The 24,901-nt window shown below is 37.8% G+C and overlaps 1 protein-coding gene across 1 annotated transcript in view; it reads right to left on the bottom strand.

Annotated features, from left to right (window-relative positions):
• Nucleotides 1-17,518, bottom strand: part of KLHDC10 (kelch domain containing 10) — a 63,530-nt gene extending 46,012 nt beyond the window's left edge. The window contains exon 1 of the mRNA XM_090287516.1: nt 17,222-17,518. Coding sequence (XP_090143642.1) covers nt 17,222-17,393 — 172 coding nt within the window. The 5' untranslated portion in view covers nt 17,394-17,518. The remainder of the gene's footprint in view (nt 1-17,221) is intronic.
• Between the last annotated feature and the right edge of the window lie 7,383 nt (nt 17,519-24,901).

Genomic DNA, 24,901 nt, shown 5'->3' with positions numbered 1-24,901 from the left:
TGTTTGTCTCTCACATCTATGTTACTCTCCCTCTCTTTCTCCGTCCCTTTCCCTCTCTCTAAAAATAAATAAAATCTTAAAAATAAATTATTGTACATCCATACAACACAATACTTTCAACCATGAAGAAAAATCAGATCAATCTAAATGTGCTAATATAGACCAATCCCCAAATATATTTTTAATAAAATAAAAAGAGGACTGGTGCAGAATAAATACTTTATGTTGTAGTCTAATTGGTTTAAAATTAAAGATAACATATATCTATATGCATATATATGCACATTCTATTCTTAAAAGGTACACCAGAAACTCTAAAAGATGCTACCTCTGGGGTAAAACTATACAACTAGGAATCTGGGGTGTAAGGAAGATTTTGTCTTTAATTTTCACTTTAAAAAATCTAGTAATTTTCACTCTAAAAAAATTAATTTAAAAAATAGGAGGCGTAGGAAAGAATGAGTTCAATAAAAGACGTCGACTTTACATATTTAAGTGAGCATAACTTTTATGTGTTCTATAAGCTTGCCCAGTATAGATATTGGTAACAATCTAATGATCTGGGGGTTCAAAAACACCAAAGAATGGCCTCAAAGATAGTTCAGGGAGAATAAACAAAAAGAACCTCAAAAATTAAAAATTAGGCTGCATTTCAAAATTCTAAATTTGTGTCAGTTTGTGGTCTGATTTTCTCATGTTATAAATAGTTAACAGCTCCCTAGGCCAGCCCACAAAACTTCACTGTACACATAACCTATACTTGTAGTATTGTAATAGTAGTACAAGGTCCATCATTTTACAGCCTTATCTTACTCAAGTTCTCAGGCACATTTGACAAGATCTTCCTCCTTCACAAAACATTTTCTTTTCTTTTTTAAAAAATTCTAGTATTTTTTAAAGATTTTATTTATTTAATTTCAGAGAGAATGGGTGGGAGGGAGAAACATGGTTGCCTCTTACATGCCCCCAACTTGCCCAGCAACCCAGGCATGTGCCCTGACTGGAATCAAGCCAGTGACCTTTTGGTTCACAAGCTGACGCTCAAGCCACTGATCCACACCAGCCAGGGCATGAAACATTTTCTTCTCTTGGCCTCTGTGAAACCAAGCAGTTCTAGTTTTCCTCCTATCTCACTGATTTGCTTGCTTGTCCTTTTCTTCTCATGCTTAAGAGTTATAGTTTTCTGCCCTTATTCTTATGCAACCTTCTTGGTGATCTCGTCTAGCCCATTAGCTTCAAATACCATCCGTTTACTAAGAATTCCAAAATTTTTATCTTCAGCCTCCACCTCTCCCTTGAGTTTGATTTACAGTCAAGATTGCCTACCCAATATCCTCTACTTAAGAGGTCAAATAGGCATCTCAAGCTTAACATAGCCAAAACAGAGCTACTGAATGACCCCCACAATCTTCTTTCTTCCAGTCCATTCCATCTCATTTAATGACACCATCATTCATCCAGTTGCTCAAGACAAAAACTGAGTAGTCATACTGAACCTCCCTTCCCTTCATACCTCACAGGAAATCCTGGTAATGCTACTTTCAGAATAGATCTCATATTAAGTCACTTCTCACCACTTACACCACTAGTCCAAGCCATCATCATCTTTTTAGGAGACTATAGCAGTAGTCTTCACCATTTCCCATGATCCATTTTTCATCCACAGCTAGAGGGAGCTTTAAAAAATGCAAGTCACACCCCTGCTTACAACTGTCTAAGAGCTTTAGAATAAAGAAAGGTCACAAATTCAGTTTCAGACATGCTGAATTTGAGAGATATAAAGCATGTTAGTAGAGACAACAGAGAAAGCAATATGGCTCTCAAGAGAGATTTGGGCATAAATCACAAAGTGGCCTTAGTTATTTGCATGTGAATGAAAAATGAAGACCATGGATTTGGAAGAGAATACCTAAAGTAGTTGAAAAAAGGGCAGAGTCATAGGATCAAGACTTGAGAACTCCGATACATTAAGGCCTGGAAGACAAGGAAGAGTTGATAGACTAAATATAAGAGGCCAGATATATAAAAAGCAAAACTAACCCAATGCCAGAAAACTCAAGGGTAAAGGATGTTTCAAAATAAAGATCAAATAAGATAGAGATTAAAAATGTTCACCTAAGTCATTTGTGACTTTAGCAAGACCTACTTCAAAGACATGATGGCCAGGCATGGCAATAAAGACAGTAACTCTGGTTAATGCTTTCACAAATTTAGCTATAAAATAAAAGGAAGAGCTCAGAAAGGATAAAGCTTGATGGAAGGTCAAATGCTATAGGAATGATTCAATGGAGAGAAAGAGGTTGAAGGCACTGGACAGAAAAGTGATGATAATGTAACAGTTCTGAAAAGGCAGAAGGGGGTGGAATCAAAGCACAGATGGAAGGATGCTACAACTATTTCTGATAATACCTAACATAAAATTGTACTTGAAAAAGAGTATTTAGGAAAGCCATAATAAAAGTGTATATCTTCAATTCCTAGGTTAAAAAATGTATTTAGAGTTATGTAATATATAATAACCTAAACTCAACTCTCTTGCATGAATAACTATGGACATTAACAATTACTACCTCACTCATAGGCATTTACTAAAAGCCTACTCTAAGCTAGGCAGCGCTCTAGTATCTGTGGAAAGGGATAAAGAACAAGACATTAAAACAGCCCACAGTTAGTAAGCATATAAGTTCAAAACAAATTGCAATTCAGTGTAAGTACTGTGATCCCTCAGATATACAAAGAAAGGTAGTAGCTCAAAGAAGAACATGGGCTTTGAAGTCTTACAAATTGGGTCTAAATTCTAACTCTAACATTTATTAGTTACAGTAATCCCTCTCTATATCGCGGTTCACTTATTGCGGCCTCACTGTATCGCGGGATTTTTAAAAATATCATATTTAATTATTTATCGCAGATTTTTGGCTATGTCGTGGGATTTTGAGGTACTGTATACGTGTGTTATTAAAGTTACATAGGTTTAAGAGTGTAGAATATGTTTAAGAACATAAGTAGTGTTTATAAAAGTGTGGAAAAGGTTAATAAGGGAGTGGGAAAGATTAGTAAGAAACTGGCAATGGTTTATAAGTGTGTGGGAAGGGTTTATAAAGCCTTAAAATATATATAAATACTAAAATAAATGTAAGGTTCCTACTTCGCCGATTTTCACCTATTGCGGGGGGATCTATAACATAATACCCACAATAAGTGAGGGAATACCGTATATAAATTTTGGGCAAGTTATGTAGTTTCTATCTGACTCAGTTCCTCATGACAGAAGGGGTGAAACAGCTACTTCACAAGGCTATAAGGATTAAATAAGTTAATGCTTGTAAAATAACATGAACATGGTTAGACATAGAGTAACTATTCAGTATATACCAGGTCTGTCCAGAAGGCATCCAGCCATGTACTAATGTGAAAAATAGAAACATTTATTGAAGATACAACATACTGTACACAGGACAATGATGCCTCTGTCCCCTTCAAAGTATGTCCCTTGGGACCTCACGTAGTTCTCTCAATCACCATCAGCTGCCCCATCGTATTTTCCTTAATTTCATCGATGGTCTGAAATCTCTTCCCTTTCAAAGATGATTTTAGTTTTGGGAAAAGCCAGAAGTCACAGGGTGTCAAATCTGGGCTGTAGCAGGGCTGAGCCACTTGACTTGGGTAATTTGGTTTTTCACCAAAAGATTCTGCATGACATATAACACATGAGCAGGTGCATTGTTGTGATGAAGCTGCCAATCACCAGTTGCCCATAGCTGCAGCCTTCTAAATCATCCAAATACTTTCCATGGAGGAATGTTCAAGCTTAATGCAAAATCTGATGGAGATCTGTTGCTCTATTGGCTCAGTCATTTCAAATGTGTCAGCCACACAGTACATACATATGCTCACTCAATAGCATCTACCACCCCTACTGACTAGTACAGTCATTGTTCATGCATGCACATTCCAGTCCACTCTCCTTGCCTGCCAGGTTACATCCATGTCACATAAACTGTTTTCATTATACTAACAATGGCTGAACTTTTTCCGGACAGACCTCAGTATAGCTATTTGTATTAAAAGAGAGAATAGGGGAAAAAAAGCATATAAAGTATACTTGGGTGGGTCTTAGAAGACAATTAGGAGAATGGCTACTCTAGAAAGAAGAAATAGTATGTGCTGAATCATGACACAATGTAGTATTGCAGAGGAAGTTGCGTTTTTTTAAATCTCTCCCGACTTAACTTGTTCCAAAAGTTTAGGACAACTACTTATTGCAAAATTTCTATACAGCTGAAATAAATACAAAATGAAAAATATAAATGATGAAGTTGGAGATGAAAAAGGGTAAACAGGTCATATAGGGTAAGGATGAAAAACTGACAAGATTTTGTGACCAATTAAAAGGGTTAAGAAAAAAGAAGAAATCTAATGTGATTCCCAGGTTTCTGGTCTGAGTCACTAAATCGATGAGCTAGACATTACATCAGTCAGGATAAGAAGTGCAGAAATGATAAAATTGGTTTTGGACATGTTGAATTTAAGGTACTCATCAATCACTTGGGTGCCAATTCTCTAGTAGCCATTTGCAAACTGGCCAGGAAAAGAGGTCTAGGTTGGAGACACATTTGGGCATTGTCAGGATATTATGATATCAGCTGTGTAAAATAAAGAAAAAGCCCTGACCGGTGTGGCTCAGTTGGTCAGGCCTCATCCACAAAGCAGAAGGTCAAGGGCTCAATTCCCAGTCAAGGCAAATGCCTGGGTTGCAGGTTTGGTCCCTGGTTGGGATGTGTATGAGAGGCAACTGATCTATGTTTGTAACTCACATCGATGTTTTTCTCCTTCTTTTCCTCCCTCCCTGCCCCTCTCTCTAAAAATAAATAAATAAATAAATATTTTAAAAATAAAGAAAAACAAACAGATACACTCTTGGATACCAATATTAAGGGACAGATAAAGGAAAACTAATGACAAACTCAAGAAATAAAAGGATAACTAAGAGCTCTCTAAAAATAGACTTTGTCTAATCATTGTACGTATATTGCCAGGCTCTATTAAGGAGGTAGTAAAAATCTAGAGGTTGGGTAGGATGAAGAGATATCTAAAGGATTTAGCAATCAGGAAGTTATTACCTTAGCAAGAGCCCTTGAGTAGAATGATGCAGGCAGAAGTAAGACTGCAATGGCTTAAAGAGAAAAAAAATTAATTAAAATAGAAAACAGTCTATTTTTTCTGAAAGCTTGGTTGTAAAAGCGAGAAGTAAAATAGGACATTAGCTAGGTAAAACCTAAAAAGTTATTCATATGCTAAATTGAGGAGAAACAAATTCTACCTGATGAAATAACAGAAAACATACACAAGTGTTTAAATACAGAAGTTTTAAGAGAATCCTGTTGCTACTAGTGATATGTAATTTTTTTACATAATACTAAATAAAACAATGTTGATATAGTTGTCTTTAAGTGGATTTACTATAGATAATTTTCCCCTTGTTTCAAGTTTTCAATATTTTCCAAATCTTTATGAGCTTATATTTCTTTTATAGTGGTGGTCAAAGGGACTGAAGGACAACAAGCTTTACCAAAATTAATGATGGGTCAAAAGCAGAAAAGATTTAAGAGATTCAAAGTCAAGGAAGACAGACAATAGAAAGAGATGAAATATAAGCAGGTAGAGAACAGAAAAGAAATAGAAGGAAAAAAGAAAACTAACACAGAAATGAAATCTTCATTGCAGGTAATACAAAGGAGGACAAACACAACTGAAAGCCTAGTAAGGTGCATGGACAACAGGACTAAGACAAGCAAGCTGTAAATGAACTCTGAAAAGCATAAAACATTATTGAAAGAACTAAAGAAGATCGAAGTAAATGGGAAAATATCCCATTTTTAGGGATTGGAAGACTAAACATTATTATTATACTCCCCAAACTGTATTATTATACTCCCCAAACTGAATCGCACCTGCATTCTCCAAATCAACAAGCTGATTTTCAAATTTAAATGGAATTGTAAGTGACCCAGGATAGCCAAAACAACCCTGAAAAAGAATAAAATAGAACTCACACTCTCTGAATTCAAAACTTGCTACAAAACAATGGTAACTGAGGCAGTATAGTATTGGCACATGGACAGACATACAGAGCAATGGAATAAAACTGAGAGTCGAGAAATAAACCTATATGTTTATGGTCAACTGATTTTTGCAAAAATGCCAAGACTATTTAATGGGGAAAGAATAATATTTCAACAAATGGGGTTGGGAAAATAGGAAAGCAGTTTGAGATAACCCTTACCTCATACCAACCATAAAAACTAACTCAAAATGAGTCAGAGACAAAAATATAAGAACAAACTATAAAACTAAAAAATAAAACAAAATAAAATAAAAACATGGGTAGGTCTTTATGACCTCAGATATGGCAAAGGATTATTAGATCTGACACCAAAAGCAAGAACAAGAATAACAAAAATAGATACATTGGACTTCATCAAAAATTAAAACTTTTCTGTTTCAAGGGACACAATTAAGAACATGGAAAGACAACCACAGTGTGGAAAAAATACTCACAAATCATGTATCTGATAAGGGACTTATAACTAGAATATATAAAGAGCACTTTCAGTTCAATAATAAAAAGACAAATAATCCAATTAAAAATTAGGCAAAGGATCAAACACATATTTCTCCAAAGAAGACACAGAATTAGTCCAACAAGCATATGAAAAGATGCTCAATGTCAATTATACCTCAAAAAAGATGGAAAAAACAGGTAGAAAGCAAGAAAGAAAAGAAAAGTTGTTCAACATTATTAGTCATCAGGTAAATGCAAATCCAAATCTACAATAAGCCCTGGCTGGTGTGGCTCAGTGGATTGAGCACGGGCCAGCAAAGCAAAAGGTCTTCGATTTGATTCCTGGTTAGGGCACATGCCTGGGTTGCAGGCCAGGTCCCCAGCTGGGGCCATGTGAGAGGCAGCCAATCAATGTTTCTCTCTCTTTCTCCCTTCTTTCTCCTCTCTCTAAAAATAAATAAATAAAATATTATTTTAAAAACTACAATAAGATGCCACTTCATACCCACTAGGATGCTTAAAAATCAAAAAGTCAGATAACAGCAAATGTTGACAAGGATATGGAGAAACTGGAACCCTCACACACTCCTGGTAGGAATGTAAAATTCCAGCTGTTTGGGACAACAGTTTAGCAGTTCCTCAACTGGTTAAACATAGAGCATAATATTACCATATGACTGAACAATTCTACTCCTAGGTATATACCTAAGAGAAATAAAAATATATGTCCACACATAAATCTGCACACAAATGTTTATAGCATCATTATTCACAATAGCCCCAAAGTGAAAACAATCTAAATGACCATCAATGGATAAATGGATAAATAAAATGTAGCATATCCATACAATGGAATATTATTTAGCCAAGAAAAGGAATGGACTACTGATACCTGTGCTTCAACACAGGTGAACTTTGAAAACATTATACAAGGTGAAAAAAGGCAGTCACAAAGACCACATAATATATGATTCCACTAATATGAGAGTTCATAATAATGAAATCTATAGAGACAAAATATAGACAAGCAGTTGCTCGGTGGGGGAGGGATGGGAGGAAGATAAGGGATTGACAGCTGAAGGATATGGGGTTTCTTCCTGAGGTGATGAAAATGTTTTAAAATTGACTGTGGTTATAATCACACACATTTGAATATACTAAAAAACACTGAATTGTACACTTTAAAAGTTAAGTTGTACGGTATATAAATTACGCCTCAATAAGATATTAAAACATAAATGGAAATGTTAAGAAAAAGTTTAAAAGAATTAACTACTCTTGTGCTAGATAAAATAAGTCAAAAATGGAATTGCAAGGTATTTATAAAATAACTACAACAAGCTGCTTATAAACTACAGGACACAACTAAAGCAACATACAAAATAAATCTTTTTTTATAAAGATTTTATTTATTTTTTAGAGAGAGGGGAAGGGAGAAAGGGAAACATAGGATCAGTTGTCTCTTGCACACCCATAACCACAGACCCAGGCATGTACCCTAACCAGGAATCAAACCAGCGACCTTTTCGTTCACAGGCTGGCACTCACCAGCCACACCAGCCAGGGCTCAAATCTTATTAACTTAAAAACTTAGAAAGGATGTAAAGAACATTAAGCATCCAACATAAGAAGATAAAATAACAGCCCTGGCAGGGTGGCTCAGTTGGTGAAGTGTCTCGTACACCAAAAGACTGCGGTTTTGATTCCCAGTCAGGGCGCATACCTAGGTTGTGGGTTCACTCCCCAGTTGGGGTGCAAATGGGAGGCAACCAACTGATGTCTGTCTGTCTGTCTCTCTCCATCTCTCTCATCAATAAACATATCCTCAGGTGAGGATTTTTTTTTTAAGGTAGAAAAACAACTGCAAAATAAACCTATGAAAACTAAAGGAAGGATTCTAAACCATGAAAAAAAAATTAATAAAAAAAAATAATAATAATTTTTAAAATCCAAGAACTGGTTCTAAAGAAAAAGGGGCAAGGCCTCACACGTACAAAATAAGTAGTGATAATGAGTAAAGTGATAATGTAGTCACAGACACAGGAAATTGTTTAAACCATAAATGGATTAACTTGCTCAACTTCACATGAATAATTTTCAAAACCTGGATAAAATGGATTATTTTCTAGGGTAATATAAATGAACAAAGCTTACTCTAGAAGTTATAAATTGTAAGTAGTTAAATTATCGCAGAAATAGATAATTGACAAAGAGCTACTATCTCCCTAAAATACTCAAGGTCCAAATGATTTCAAGGGCAATTCAATCAGACTTTTAACTTCAATGCCATTTAACCAGAGAGGGAAAGAAAAGGGGGATGGCAATCACAGAAAAAGTAAAGTTTGGTGCAGACACTATGGAAAACAGTATGGAATTTCCTCAAAAAACTAAAAATGGAACTGCCTTTTGAACCAGCAATTCCATTGCTAGGATTATATCCAAAGAATCCTGAAACACCAATTCAAAAGAACCTGTGCACCCCTATGTTCATAACAGCACTATTCACAATAGCCAAGTGCTGGAAACAGCCTAAGTGCCCATCTATAGATGAGAGGATCAAAAATCTGTGGTACATTTACACAATGGAATACTATGCAGCAGAAAGAAAGAAGGAACTTCTACCATTTGCAACAACATGGATGGAACTAGAGAGAATTATGCTTAGTGAAATAAGCCAGGCAATGAAAGAAAAATACCACATGATATTACCTAATGCAGGAGACTAATGAACAACACAAACAAACGATCAAAACTGAACCAGAGGTGTGTAAACAAGGAATAAACTAACAGTGATGAGGGGGTTGGCAGGAGAGAGAGAACGGGGTAAGAACGGGAAGAGTCTAGTCAAAGAACATGTATAAATGACCCACGGTCATGGACAGCTGGGTGGGGACTGACTGGGGGGGGGGGCAGGGTGCAGGGAAACAACAGGAAGAAATGTGGGACAACTGTAATAGAAAAATAAACAAACAAAAAATTTTAGTGGAGGAAAAAAAGAAAGCAAAATAAATTAATAAATGAGCCAGCAAATCCATCCCCGCAAAAAACCCCTCACATGTAGAAAGTGAACAAAAGAAAATGTAAAGTATGGAAATGCAATTTTAGTGGATATTAGAAGGACAAGGATTTTCCCTGACACTGTATATTTTTCTCCCTACCTCATCCTTCCAGAACTTGGCATTCTGAAGGAGTAAGTAATGACATAAGGTTCTTTGCATAAAACTAATAAGACCAGTTGTTAATAGAGGTTTTTTTTTGACCAAGACTTTGGAATGTCATGCCTAAAGGAGACATGCTTGGACTCTGGTTGTTACCAAAAAGCCCTGAGGAACTAGGATTGACTTTCAAAGGTAATAAAAGCCCACGAGAAACAAGGCCTGGTACCTTGGTTGGTTGTGGGGTCCATGGAAATCTCTCCAGGGAAGGAACGAAGGTTGCTTTCTTAAAAAATGACTAGAAGGAACCTTAAGGCACAGTGGAAAACCCGAAGGACTTGGAAAAGACAGGTGTGTACAGGCAAGGCTGAATAGCAGGTATGTGGCTTAGCTCCTGTGCCCTGAAGGCAGACTGGAAGTCACCCTAAAGGTTCCTTGTGTAAGTTCCAGCAGAGCAGAACTAAAGATCATGTGTGATCATTTGCTGCTCTTGTTGTATTTATGCAAATAAACAGGATAAATTAAAACTGGACTTAATGCAGTCCCTTTAAGGACAAGGAGGGTAATCTTAAGGAGAAAAATCACAATTCAAGGAAAATCACAATGCTTATGGTAGACTATATAGTGTAGTTCAGCTGTCTTTAAAGTTTGTTTTCATTTAAAGTATGTTTTCATTTGAAAGTTAAACTAGGTCTGTGACATCATCAAAGATGCTTAATTTATAGGCAAGAAGAATGTCAAATGCCTTGCAACTGGATGTCTTTCCAATGAGACAGTCTTGCAGATTTAGAGACTTGTTTGTGGGTTATGTTGTGTAAATTAACATGTGTGTTCTGTTTCCATAGGACATAAGCCTATGATCTCATTACCCGAGTGACTGGCTGCACATACAGGCCTCACTTAATCCTGTCTGCATCGCTGCCTCCTGAGACTCAACGGTTTGGCTGAACTAAGTGGCTAGGCTGGTGATGCATGGGGTGGTCTGTGCGCTTCACTTTAAAACTGGTTTCTCTTTTCTATCCTAATGGCTTGGACAGAAAGGGCCCAGAGGTCAGACGGGGGTGGGGGGGACCTAAAATATTCCCCTCAGCCCAAACCAAGTAGACTGGGCAAAAGGGCTTTGGACAAGTGTGACGTGCCTTGCACACCTTCCTCCAAAGAAGCCTTTTTTAATCCCTAATGTGAGACATTGAAAAATTAATCCCTGCCTTTTGTCATCTAGTGGTTATGGATTGAATGATGCCTTTTAACCCTGTTGCCAAATCTGTTGCCCCCAGAATACAACAAGGATGCCAGTCTGTTAAACCAAGCATGCCGTTGTCTGGGGAGAGCCAACTGACCTGGAGTCTGCAAGACCCTTCCCCATGTGGGAAGGCCACCCTCCCCCCGACCCCCCCACTCTTATTAGAGATTTCTGGACCTAAGGGTAGGCAGGACGACGACCATTCCCAGCTTGAAGCAGCTAGAGGAGCACAAGACCTTAGCCCATTGTCCTTTATAAGATTATGAAGGGTCTCAAGTTGGAGAGGGGGGAATTGTTATTTTTTATTGTTATAAAAAATTAAATAATTTTTTTAAAAAGTTTGAAGTTATTTTTATGAAAGTGGCAAAATTCAACAAAGATAAAACATAGAAAACTATAAAGCAATTTAGCTTATGAGGAGTGATGCAAAATTTCTAAATAAAGTTTAGTAAACAGAACCCAGCAGCATATTTAAAATAATACATGATGATAGAGTTAGTGGATTAAGAAATGCAAGGATGGTCCCAGTAGTAAATCTATTAGTACAAGTCACCACAATAGTAGATCAAAGGAGAAAAATTACATAATTCCCATAGGGGCTGAAAGGCATTGGACAAAATTTACTTTCATGTTTAAAAATCTTAATAAAATGGTAATAGCTGGCTACTTTCACATGATAAAATATGTATACTTCAACCTAAAGTCAGGTCTAGCCCTGGCTGCTATGGCTCAGTGGATTTGAAAGGTCGCTGGTTTGAGTCCCGGTCAAGGCATGATGCATGTTTCCCTTGCACATCATCAATGTTTCTCTCTCTCTTTCTCCCTCCCTTCCCCTCTCTCTAAAAATAAATAAATAAAAATCATTTTAAAAATAAACAGATAAATAATCTTAATAGGAAAGCATTAACAACACGCCACTGAAGTCAGGAATAAGACAAAGATCCACCACTATCTTATTGTTTAATATTTTGGGGAAGTAGAAGACAATCAATTTGATAAAAGAAGTATAAAATTGTAAAGGAGAAGATAAAATTATCTTTATTTGGTATTCTTATAATTATTTAAGGGCAAAACCCTAGAAAAACAACTATCTTTTTATGACTATTTACAGAGTATTAGAATTCCAAAGGTGGCTATGTACAAAATTAATACTCAGAAATTAATACCATTTCCATATTCAAGATAAAAGATATGACAGAAGTAGAAATCCCATTTTCTATAGCAACAAAAAAGAGAAAATACCGAGGAATAAACATAACAAGAAATGTGAGAGGTCCATATGAAAAAAAACTTTAAGTGTTATTGAGGATTGCAAGAGAAAACCTGAACAACGAGAAATTAATATACACCCTGTTCTTGAACAAAAGATTGAACCAAGCAGATGTCAATACAATGCGGTGTCAGTAAAAATACCAACAGGATGGGGGAGGGTAGACTGATGAATTAATTTTAAGTTTTATGGAAAAATAAACAAGTGAGAATATCCAGGAAAACCCGGGGAAGTAGAATGGGAGAGGACTATAATCAAATCATGAAATCATTAGATATAAATTAGGTAAATTAATCAATAAAACAATAAAAGTCCAGTAGAACCCAAAATTATATTTAAGAAGAAAATATACCTACAGATAATATTTCAATACAATAATAACTGGATAGCCACCTGGAAGAAAGGTAAAGTTCGATTTCTACACCTCGATACTTTACACAACTTATATTTTGTACAGACAAGTGCATTTAACGTAAAAATAAAATTATAAAAGTACCCAGAAAGTAACAAGAATTTTCATTTTCATTTTAGTTAGAAATAATACTGAAATTGGGAAGACCTTTCTATGACATAAAAATCCAAAAAAGATTGATAATTACAACTATAACATTTTCCCTCTCCTGCTCAAAATATATACTATTAAACAAAGTCAAAAGCCAAATGACACATTGTAAAAGGTATCTGCAACATATATCAAAGACAAAAACAATTTCCTAAAAACAGAGTTCCTATAAACAGTATTAAACATGACAACAGAAAAATGAACAAAAAATATGTAACCAGATGAAAATAAAAACATAAGCAGATGCTATAAATAAAGGAAACAAATATGGTTCTTATACTTACTGAAAAGATGGGAAAATATACCTATTACATTAGCTATTTTACAAAGTTCAATGAGCCACTCTGTTACCAAAGGTTATGAGAAGCCAGCATTGCAACACCAATAGCGGAACATAAACGGATACAACCTCTGCGGAGGGCAATTTGACAAAATCTATCAAAATTTAAACAGTACATATCCTTTGATCTGCAATTGTACTTCTAGGGGTTATCCTAAAGACAGACTGACTCCCCCAACAGGAGCCCTCTCCAGGCCATGCCCCTTCCCAGCATGTGCCCCCCCAAATAAAAGAAAAAAGAAAAAAAAAAGACAGACTCACTCAATGTGCAAAATTATATATGTACAGAGATATACACTGTATCATCATTTGCATTAGCACAACTGTAAACATTTGAAATGCCCAGCCAAACAAAGAAATGCTACCTCCTCCCTCACCCCCCTGCCCCACATCTTTCTGAAAAGGAAGGATACACAAAAAATTTATCATTGGTTGCTTCTAGGGAGGGAAGACAATTAGCTGAGGTCAAAGGCAGAATGAAAACTTGCTTTTTATCATGTGCTGTTTTGTACCATTTGGATTTTATATCATGAACATGATAAACATGTATAACATTTTAAAACTTTCAGATTTCAGTATTATTTTTACCCAGCTTTACCAATTGTAATAAATACTTCCCTTTCTTTTCAGTTTTCCAGTTTCTATATTAGCAACAATGTTTTAACTTTTCCCAGTTAATACTGTGCATGGTATTTAATAAAACTCACAGTTAATCACAGACTTAACTTGGATTCCATTATCCCCATGATCTGCTTGCCCCTGAGATCTGCCTCTGCATACCTCCTCTACAAAAAGCATTGTTCTCTAGCCTTTCCTGTGTGTATGGAAATGATGAGTTAGTAAAAATCTAGGACCAAGAAGCTATGAATTTCTTGGCCTATGCAACAGTCACTACTGTATTCTAGGAGGCAGCAAAAAGGCAAGAAGCTGCTCAAAGAAGGTTTCACAAAATATCATTTGTGCTCTCACCATGGAGAGTCTAGTTCACTATTTTTATGTATAAGAACTTGATTTTATCCATTTGTCCAGAGTCAGTGGGGCCTATAAGGGAAATGAGCCACACTAATCAAATCAAATTCAAAAGAAACTAATTGCTTATATATAATGCCAATGTATTAATTTAGAATTTAAGAATATATATGTATATGCATGTAAGTAGTTGTATGTGCATGAATGTGTGTATATATATACATACATATATATATATATATATATATATGTATGTATGTATGTATCAAGAATATCAATTCATGCATATCAAGGATTCACACACAAATGGCAAGTATGCCCAGGACAGCCACATGGTGCTATGAGTGTGTATAGGGAGAAGACAACATATCAGAAGGTCAGAGAAGGCTTCTCTGAAAAAGTGTGATCAAGCTGAGATCCAATGGAAGAAAACTTAAAAAAGAGAGAGAGAGAGAATAGAATTATGAGGCAGAGGATTCCCAGATGATGGGATAACATGTGCAATGGCCCTGTGGCAGAAGAGAGACGATATGTCTAAGGAGGTGGAAAAGGACCACCGGGCAAGACCATATGATGTAGAATTAACTAGAGAGTTAACGACAAACCATGTAGTGCCTTTTAGGCCATATTAAGAATTTTTGCTTTATCCTAAAAAACAATTTAAAGCTAGTAAAGGGTTATTAACTCAGGTGGGAACAAATCTGTGCTTTCAAAAGAGCAGCATGCTATATGAATTGCAGGCAAGAGTAGAAACAGGAAGACTGCTTAGGAAGCTACTGCAGGCGACCTAAGTGACAGATGATGGCAGCATGGACTGGAGTTAAGGCAGAAGTAAATAGGACTTGGGGATTGATTACACCTGAAATGCAGGAGAAAAGAAAATGTTGAGGAGGATACCCAAGTTTTGAATTTGCACAACTGCATGGATAAGGATGCTATCACTGAAAGAGAGAAAAAGCTCCAGGAAGACCAGGTTGTTTTGTTTTTTGTTTTACTGAGGGCTGAATCTGTAGAAAGTAAGAAAGGGATATGGGTACTCTGTATCTGGAAACCTTGGTAGAAGAGGATGATAATGTAAAATGGCATTAGAGTTCAAAGGAAAGAGAACGTTAGCTACAAAAACTTAAATATGTATTTATTTATTTATTATCTCCAGGGGCAGCCATAAAACAGGCCCAGATATTTCTATTCCTCCCCATCACCTGAAATCTTTTTAAACATCTCAAAATAAAGCCTTTCAATAAAGGGGGAGGGGAAGCCTAAATGCAACACTTAGGAAAATAAAGCATTGGTGTAAAAGAATTTCAAAGTATATATTGAGATATCAGATGTTTCCAATTCTGAGAATGAAGACAGAAGCTGCCTACTGGGGGAAGGAAGCATGAGAAGAAAGCTGAAAGAAGAGGCTGACGAACCCGTAGCACATGAATTCTCACAGTTTAAACATGTTTATCTTTACCTCTGGACAAATGGCTGTTCTTGGCCTTGTGTGCTAAGGGAATGCAGAAATAAGAGCTCCACACCGAGTACCCATATCAGAAATCATGGCTTCCACTGCCATCAGGTGGTGGCAGTGAGGACATGCACCAACCAGGTTCTTGGAGCCTCTATGAAGCCCAGGGGATAATTAATCTAAGATCAAAGACCTGAAGATTGCAGTAGTAAAGGGCAAGCTGGTGACAGCCTTTGGTAAGAAACTTATCTTCTAATCTGTCAGTACACAAAAATATGTTATTGCTGTTAACTTGGGGTAATAAAAAAAGACTTTTTTTCTTTTTCATGTTGAAGATCACATACTATTTAACAATTGTAAAATACCCAGTCTGATAGTATCCTCTCATAACCAACTCCTGGTATATTATAACATTTGGCTAGTTAAAACTGCTTGAATGTTAATTTCAACGGCATATAAAAATGGGTTAATGTGCATTTCTAGCACACATCAATAACCTTGTCACAGAATAAGCAACTGTCATTGAATGTGCAAAATTCCCTTTGTTTTCTTAAAATTAATCAAATAACAATTTTTGACTATTTAGAAGTACAAGGCACAGTAATAAACACAATTCAAAAACCATTATGTTCTCAAAACTCATCAGCTACACAAAAATATCACTGATAAAATCAACTTTAACATTATTCACAAAAAAACATGGTGAATGATTAACACATCATCTTGATAGCTCTCTTCATGGTAAAAATAAGCTTGCCCAATTAATATTTGACATTCTGCGTGGTATTCACTTTCCTATCTTTCTTACTACACCGAATATTCACTTACAAATGTGTATCTTTACAATTGTCTGCACATACGTATTGATTTGATTTGTCTTTGCTTTTTAAGGCAACATCGGAACTCGAGGATAGAGTGCTGTGGGCCAAAAGGTGAAATAATCACATGGGTGCATTTTTTCCAATTCTTAACCAGTTTTTTTTTTTTTTTTTTTTTTGGAGTAGACACAGCGTATTGTCAGTACATTCTTGATTTTCGTTTTCTCCCCTTAAAATCCGGTCACACACTATCCGTTTTGTCTCTGGACATTCCAAAATATGAATAATTCAACTAGTTTTCCCTGATTTCTCTTGGTTCTGTTTTCCCACCCACCTCCCAACAAACCCGCACCCCCAATCTTTCTTTCTTGTTTCAGAATGCCTAACTATTACACATTTGAGGTGGTTTTTACAAAATCACTTTTTGGAATGCTCTTTCCTCTCCTCTCCTCAAATTAGCACCCTTTGAAAAATAATTTCCACAGCTAGGCACCAATGTCTTATTTTCACAAGATCAAACTGCGGAAAAGGAAGAGAGTAGGAACCGACTAAGCGAAACACTTGGGAATGTCGAGACCAGGGGCTCTCCTTTAAAAGAAAACACAACTCTAAGCACAAAGCTTGCAACAGAGCAAAAAATGCTTTCTTTCTCGCTGTGTTCCTGTTCCCTCCCTAACCTAAAAGACACCTTTCCTTTTCTCTAAGCCCCGGTCCCTCTGCGATGTGTGGGGCCTACCTTTCCTCCTCGGAAGGAAAAGAAAGCCAGGGAGAAAAGAAAAGGTAGCAGTCACCTTCCCGCCGCACCCGCAAGCTGTCAAGAGCACAGAACCACATCCCACGACTCACCTGGCAGGTGCGGCCGTCCGGAGAGTTGCACGAAGCGGTTGAGCTGACCAGTCCCCCGACCCCCGCTGCCCCCGCTGCCCCCGCCGGCCCCGCTACCTCCGCCGCCACCACTACTACCGGCGGCGCCTCCTCCCCTCCGGCGGTTCCTGTCCCAGCCCTGGGCGGCCGACATGACCCGCTAACGATTGCCACAGCCCAGTCCCGGCAGCCCCTAGCCCGGCTGCACTAGCCGAGCCTCCTTCCAGCGCTCCTCTAGAGACCCGGGAGACAGGGAAAGGGGGAGCGCCCGGTCTCCGCCACTGACCAATGACTGGATGACTTTGTGACAGACAGCCAATAGCCAGTGGCCTTCTTGGCAAGTGGAGGGAGGCGGGGAGAGACGTGGTAACCATAGCTATGGTTAAAAAAAAGTGGGGGGAGAGTAAGGCAGAAGCAGCCACTCCTCACTCGCATCCTCCGCGCTGAGCACGCCGGCGTCGTGACGGTTCCTGCGGGGGCAGGCGGACCAATCGAAGGCCGAGTGAGAGAGACCACACCTGCAGAAAGAGCCCGGGAGACTGCAGGTACTCCGGGCATGTTCGGTGTTCGGGAACTCTTCCCCGTGGACACTGAAGTCAGAATTAGGCTGTGCCCATAATACGTATAGGTGGAGACAGTAGTGTTCCTCCAGCTCTACAGGTTTGAGATTCCTTTCCTTGACCGTTGACACACAAAGGGCTCTCGGTAGGGGAAAAAATCCAGGGGCGGAGTCAAACCTTAGAGAAGGAGGTATCCCCGGGGTTCATCGCTCTTGTCTTGCAGTGAACTGACTGAACTCCCTAATTCAATATAAGCCACGTCCCAAGCAAACAATTTTACACCTGGTTAATTAACATGGGGAAATGTTCAAGCTCACCAGTAATCATAGAAACACAAATTAAGAGTCCTCCTGCCCCCCGTAAGAAACCATTTCTGGCTCATTTACGTTAGTAAAGATTTGTAAAATAACACCCAGCAGCGAATAGAGTGCCAAGAAAAAAGGTACTTTCATAAGTGACTATGTAAATATTTTTGTTCAATCAAACCCATTTTGCTTGCGGAAAATTTTAATCAGCTTAAAGGCAGGAACAGTTACGGAAGATCGAAGTGTAAATGTATACATCGAAAAATTCCTATTGTCCCAAAATTAAACAGAAAATGTGGCTTTGAACTTAATGGGCGCGGCGCAAAGTTGAAAAATACAGATTGTTCACTGATGTCTATCAATGATAAGGGAAAACATCTAAATTCCTCAAGGAAAACAAAACTTCAAGGTTTTAGATCTGGTGGCTTTTTTTATGTGTTTGATGCTTCATATGGGAACACCTAACGTGATACAGAGAAAAAAGAGGAAAATTTGCTGGAGTTAAGGATGCATATACCTCTTGGTGCAAAATACATGTCGCCGCTAGCCCCACCTCCTTATTTTTCTACTTCAGTCCCTGTGGGCAGGTATTTGACTCATTAAGCACTATAACGCACTGCTTACGAAAATATGTGAGACCTGAAGGAAAAAAAAGCTTATGGCTCTAAAATATAAAAATCTAATAAATGTTAATTTTTTGAAGAAACTGTACCCATCAATAAATAGCAGGTAAAGTAAATTTTCTTTTTTATAAAAGTCTGTACTTCAAATAATAAATAGTAATAGTGAATGAAAGAATATCACCATTTTGCAACCCCTAATGAATTCAGAAATCAACCCATTGAGCACCCACTACTGCTAGTATCACAAAATGAAAGATGAGATATGTATATCTCTAGGACATAATGATGACAGTGAACTAGACTTGTAGAAAAAAAAATGAACCTGACTTTCATCATACATCTGTATCTAACTACTGTTATAGAAAATACAGAGGGCAGAGGGAAAAAAATATGACAGGAACATTTTTTTTAAATGCTACTACAGAGATGCAGACAGCAAAATCCGCAAAATCCAGACTATGGAAATCCTACTGGATAAACGAGTTTCTTCAACAGATAAATAGCAAAGGAAAAAGAGATTTGGAAGGAAAGACCTATAGGTTAGAAAGAGACTTGTGAAGTTGCATAACTGTGAGTATATCAAAAACAAAAACAACATTTGAATAGTAATAATTGACCAACTTTATTAAAATATTAAACCACTGAGGTATATGCATAAAAGGGTGAAATTTATGGTATGCGAATTTTATCTCCCTTTTTAAAATTTAATACTATAGTAAGGAAGAAGTGGGTGCAGAGCTAGATGAAAGAACATTAACCATAAGCCGAAGTTAGATGATGAGTACATGAGAACTACGTATCATGCTGTTCTGCCTACCTTTGTGTGTGTTAGTTCTTCATATAAAAAGATTTTAAAAGTCTAGAAAAATAAGATTACATTAACCAATCAACTGATATCTATATAGTTTTTTATATATAGTCAATTTAAAATTCCAGAACCAAAAGGAAAGACTTATTCTTAACTACATTTAAAGTATTACATTATTTTAAGAGCTTTTTAAAAAGGTTACAGCCAAAAATTTTTAAATGGAATGTGGGTACACTTGGATAGGTATTGATGTGATTTGGAGAGGGACCTTCAGAATAAATGCAGCCCTGGTGGGGTAGCTCAGTTGGTTAGCGTGTGTTCCAATACACCAAAGTTGCAGGTTAGAACTCCAGTCAGGGCACATGTAGGAAGCAAGAAGCAACCAATGAATGCATAAATAAATGGAACAATAAATCAATGTTTTTCTGTCTGCCTGTCTCTCAAATCAATAAAAATAATTTTTTAATTTAGTACATGCAGACACTATGTACCTGCTAGCATTATGTAATAGGAAGTACACAATATTGCCTATGAAGTAATAATGCCAACAACATTAACTTGAATCCAAGCAAGATTTAAGCTATAACGTCCAGTTACAGGAACTTTCTAGGGACAAAGGAATAAGTTAAATGACACATGAGACAATCAAATCCAGGGGGACAGTTGCCACAGTATCTAGCCTGGTCTCATCAATATAAGTCAATATCATGAAAAACAAAATGAAATAACACAAAAACAAAATGGGAGGGTGGTAAGCCCTAATGAAATAATAGATCTAGGCAATGGGTCCTAATATAACAAAAAGAAACAACCAGACATTATGTGTCCGCTGACAGAAGTACACATCATCGTCCATGAAGGAGTCTTACCAAAATAAATGAATCTGAATAAAGTCAATCCTTTAGCTTTAACTACCAGTTTACAGGAAATAAAAGGGACAGAAGACATGTTTAAACGATATCTTGAGGATGCAATCTCCAGAATATATAATGTGGAAAACTATAAAAGAAACAGCCTATTTTCTTTAACATTATATATATTCCAAGGGAAAGAGGAAAGGGAACCTACAGATCAATAGAGTTTTAAGAGATATATCAATCAAATGTAGTGTTTGAGCCTTGTTTGTGTTTTGATTAGAATGAGCCAACTATTTTTAATGGGAAAATTGGATTGGATATTGGTTCATATTCAGGGATCATTATTAAAATGTTTTAAGTATTGTGGATATGTTTTTTTAAGAGCTCTTCTTTTTAAAAAAGCATACTGAAATATTTACAGGTAAAACGCTATGATGTCTAGAATTTGCTTCGAAATAATCCCGGAAGGGGGCCCTGGGAGACAATGAAATGTACATTAAACAAGGGTGGCCATGAATTGATGGTCAGTGTAGCTGGGTGGTGGGTCCTTGAAGTATATTGCAGTATTTTCTCTCTTTTGTATGTGTTTAACTTTTTCCTTTATAAAAAAATTTTTTAGTAGTTCTTAAAAGAACAATTCCAGGTTAAACGGAATTTACAACAAAATGTATGTAGTCCTCTTGAACAAATCAAACATAAAAGACAATTTCAGGACAATTAAAAAAATTGAATTTGGAAAGGTTATTAGAGTATTAGAGAATTAATGTTACATTTATTAGGTGTGATAATACTAACAAGGAGAAGAAAATCTCTTTGTTTTTATAAAGATACATAATAAAATATTTCAGAATGGACTATCATAATGCCTTGAGGTTGCATGACCATCTTTACCCTCCTGAGGCTTACTCATGAAGATAGCATGACAAGCAATAAGAAATCTCAATTTACACTAATTCCGAAAAAAAATCAGTCAGAATTAGCAAGAAGTCTGAATTGAGAATATTTTCCAGGAAATTCTATTTTATAAATGTTGAATACATTGTTTTCCAATAGAGATTCTATAATTACAACTTTTAATGTAGTGGGGAAGTAGTGAATTGGGGGAGTGGTGAAAAGTACCCACTATATTATGAAATCTAGTTTTATTTGTCAAATTTTCATCTTAAACTCAGCACTATGTAATCCAGTGGCTCTCAACCCTGACCGCACATTGGACTAACCTGAGGCCATTTTGGAAAATACTCATCATGTTCAACTCCATCCAAGCCATTTGGACCAGAACCTCTGGAGCACAGGCATTAGCCATACAGTATTTTCAAAGTTTCCTGACTTATTGTAATCTACAGCCAAGGTTGAGAACACAAGTGTAATCCTCTCTACCCCAGTTTTATCATGTGCAAAATATGAGTGCAGTCAAACCTCGGTTCTCCAACATCTCTCATCTTGGATAATTTGGTTCTCAACCAAGATGTTCATGGAAAAAATGTCTCACTTGTAGAATAAAACTTCAGTTCTCAACCCAACAACCCTTTCGTGTTGATAGGTAGTATCTTCTGCCACATCTGAGAGTTTATTGTGAGAGGTCAGTGAAATAGCATATGCAAAAATACATGAAAAAGTATAGTGTTTTAACCCTGGCTGGTGTGGCTCAGTGGATTGAGCACTGGCCTTTGAAGCAAAATGTCGCTGGTTCAATTCCCAGTCAGGGCATGTGCCTGGATTGCAGGCCAGGTCTCCAGATGGGGTTGCGTGAGAGGCACGACTGCATGTCTCTTTCTCCCTCCCTTCTTCTTCTCCCTCTAAAAATAAATAAATAAATAAATTGCTAAAAGTATAGTGTTTTATGTAAACATAAGGTCATATTCCCATGTTAGCAAGCAATATATAGCAACCTTTTAAAAATATCGGTTAGTTTGTTTTAGTTCCTGGCTGGTTTGGCTCAGTGGATTAAGTGTCGGCCTGCGAGCTAAGTGTTGCTGGTTCGATCTTCCAGTCAGGGCACATCAGAGAAGGAAAACTCTGACTCCAAAAAACCTCCGCTGCCTTGCGGCATACCTCTTTAGGGGAAAGGCTAAGGGAGTAAACCCCGACAGAAAATCCGGAGCCGGAGTCCCTAAGGCGGTTTGACGTTGTAGTCAACACCGGCAACTCCTGCGGCGCACCTGAAGCCAAGCTGTATTGACTCCGTCTTTCCCTTGGACCCTTCAGCTGCGAAGAGAGGGGGGGTCTGCTGCCTGGGCAACAGCAGACCCTCCATATCACCCTGCCCAAGCTCTGTAGCTTCAGCTTCACTGGAGAGGACACTCCAGCGTCATCACAAGATGTCGATTCAACACGGGAGGAGACAGATACCGTGTCACTCCCGAGTTGGACTGCACAGCCATTCTCGGCGGTACAGATAGACTCTTAAGAAGCTACACCATCGTCTCTCGAGACAGACGGCTGCCGACCGACCGAGTTTGTTTTATTATAGATTAAATATGACCCAGCATCATATAAATTGCTTTGTGAAAGTCAAAGGTGATTAACTGGTTGTCATCAATCCATTTCAAATTAACTTTGATATTGAGAAGCCTAAAGTAATGAGTCTTTATTTTACTTAATTACAAAAATTATAAGCATTTACACATAAGCGTTACACATATAGACATCATAGAAATGCGAAGTATAAAATGTAGCTTAGATTAAGTTTTGTTACCCAAAGAAAGATGAGGACTCACCTTTTGTGAACTAGACACTTTTATGTGTATTGTCTTTTAAAATGAACAGATTAAGCTATCATAGTACTTTTGAAACATTAAGTCATGAAATCAGTTTAGTGGGTCTAACTAGTAATATTAAAATGAAATACAGTGGGAAAAGAAAAAGAAAAAGAAGAGCACAAGAAGCCCTGGCCAGGTAGCTCAGTTGGTCAGACTGTTGTCCCAAGGTGCCAAGGTTGTGGGTTCAATCATTGGTGAGGGCATATAAGAAACAACCAATGAATGCATAAGTAAGTGGAACAATAAATTGATGTCTGCTTCTCTCTCTTTCTCTCTCTCTCAATCTTTTTTTTTCTTAATTTTTAAAAATGAAAAAAACAGGGAGTACAAAGGGACCAGAAAGGTCTTGGAACACTTTGCCTCTAGCTATTAAAGTTGGAAGGGCCTGCTCTGGAGGACTAGATGGGTAATAGAAACTTTAAGTTCCCCTCTCATGTTCGGGCAGGTATTTGATCAACATTAGGGCAGGTAACTAATGTGTTTAGACAGGCCACAGACTGAAAGAAAATATTTGTGAAAGACTTATCTGGTAAAGAACTATTAACCAAAATATACAAAGATCTCTTAAAACTCAACAATAAGAAGGTAACAATTCAACTTCCGGCCAAGATGGAGGCGTAGAGAGACACACTGCATCTCCCTCCACAACTAAGAATACAACTACCTCAAACTAGAGACAACCAGACGTTCCAGAAAATCAAGCTGCATGAAAGTCCAACAAACAAAGATATAAAGAAGAAATACTCATCCAGACAGGTAGGAGGGGCATAACCAGGGCAGAGAGGACACGGTGTGGTGGTGGCAGCAGCAGCAGCAGCCGCAGGCCAGTGGAAAGCACAGTTACACATTTTAAAAGGTCAGGAGGGACACCTGAGGAGTGTTTCCAGTTCCTCACCAGACCTGCAGCTCAGTCCCAGCACCGGGGAAAATCAAGCCTCATTGCTTTTGACTGCAAACCAGTGGGGGTTCGGGCGGAGGCAGAAACTGCCAGTCTCTCAGCAGAGTCCGCTTGTTTAAAGGGCTCTAGAACATGGTCCTAGAACATCGCCGACCCATCCACTCTGGGAACAACAGCCAGGACAATAGCTAGAGAGGCACCAGTCCCATACAGAAGTAGGAGAAGTACCTGGAAAAGGGGCGAGTGCTGGGCAAGCGGCATTGTTCCTTCTCAGACCCCTCCCCCACATACAGCGCCACAATGTGGTGAAACAGGTTGCCCTGTATGACGAATCTCTAAGGCTCCGCCCCTTACAATATAACAGGAGCAACAGCTCTACCTAAGACAGAGAAGCAAACGCACACAGGAGACTTCTGGCCAAGATAGAGGCCTAGACTGACATGCTTCATCTCCCTCCACAACTAAAAGGAATACAACTACTGCAAAACCAGAAATAACCAGAAGTCCCAGAAAGTAAATGGAAGTCCAAAATATGAAGTTATAAAGAAGTGCTCATCCGGGTGGGCAGGAGGTGCAAAGACAGGGTGAAGAGGTCAAGCTGCGCTGGCAGTGGCAGCAGAGATGACGGTGGCGGGACTGAGGTAAGCACAGACACCTGTATTTTTTTTTAATAATTTATTTGTTTGTTTATTTATTTATTTTTAGAGAGAGGGGAAAGGAGAAAGAGAGGGAGAGAAACATCACTGTGTGGTTGCCTCTCACTTGTGCCCCCAACTAGGGACCTGTCATGCAACCTAGTCATGTGCCCTGACTGGGAATCGAACCAGTGACACTTGACTCACAGGCCGA

Source organism: Furipterus horrens, unplaced genomic scaffold (genome assembly GCF_987537825.1).
Source record: "Furipterus horrens unplaced genomic scaffold, mFurHor1.1.pri manual_scaffold_9, whole genome shotgun sequence".
NCBI classification, from domain to species: Eukaryota; Metazoa; Chordata; class Mammalia; order Chiroptera; family Furipteridae; genus Furipterus; species Furipterus horrens.
The sequence above is the reverse complement of the archived record's forward strand: the minus strand, read 5'-3'. Positions and strand labels throughout refer to the sequence as shown.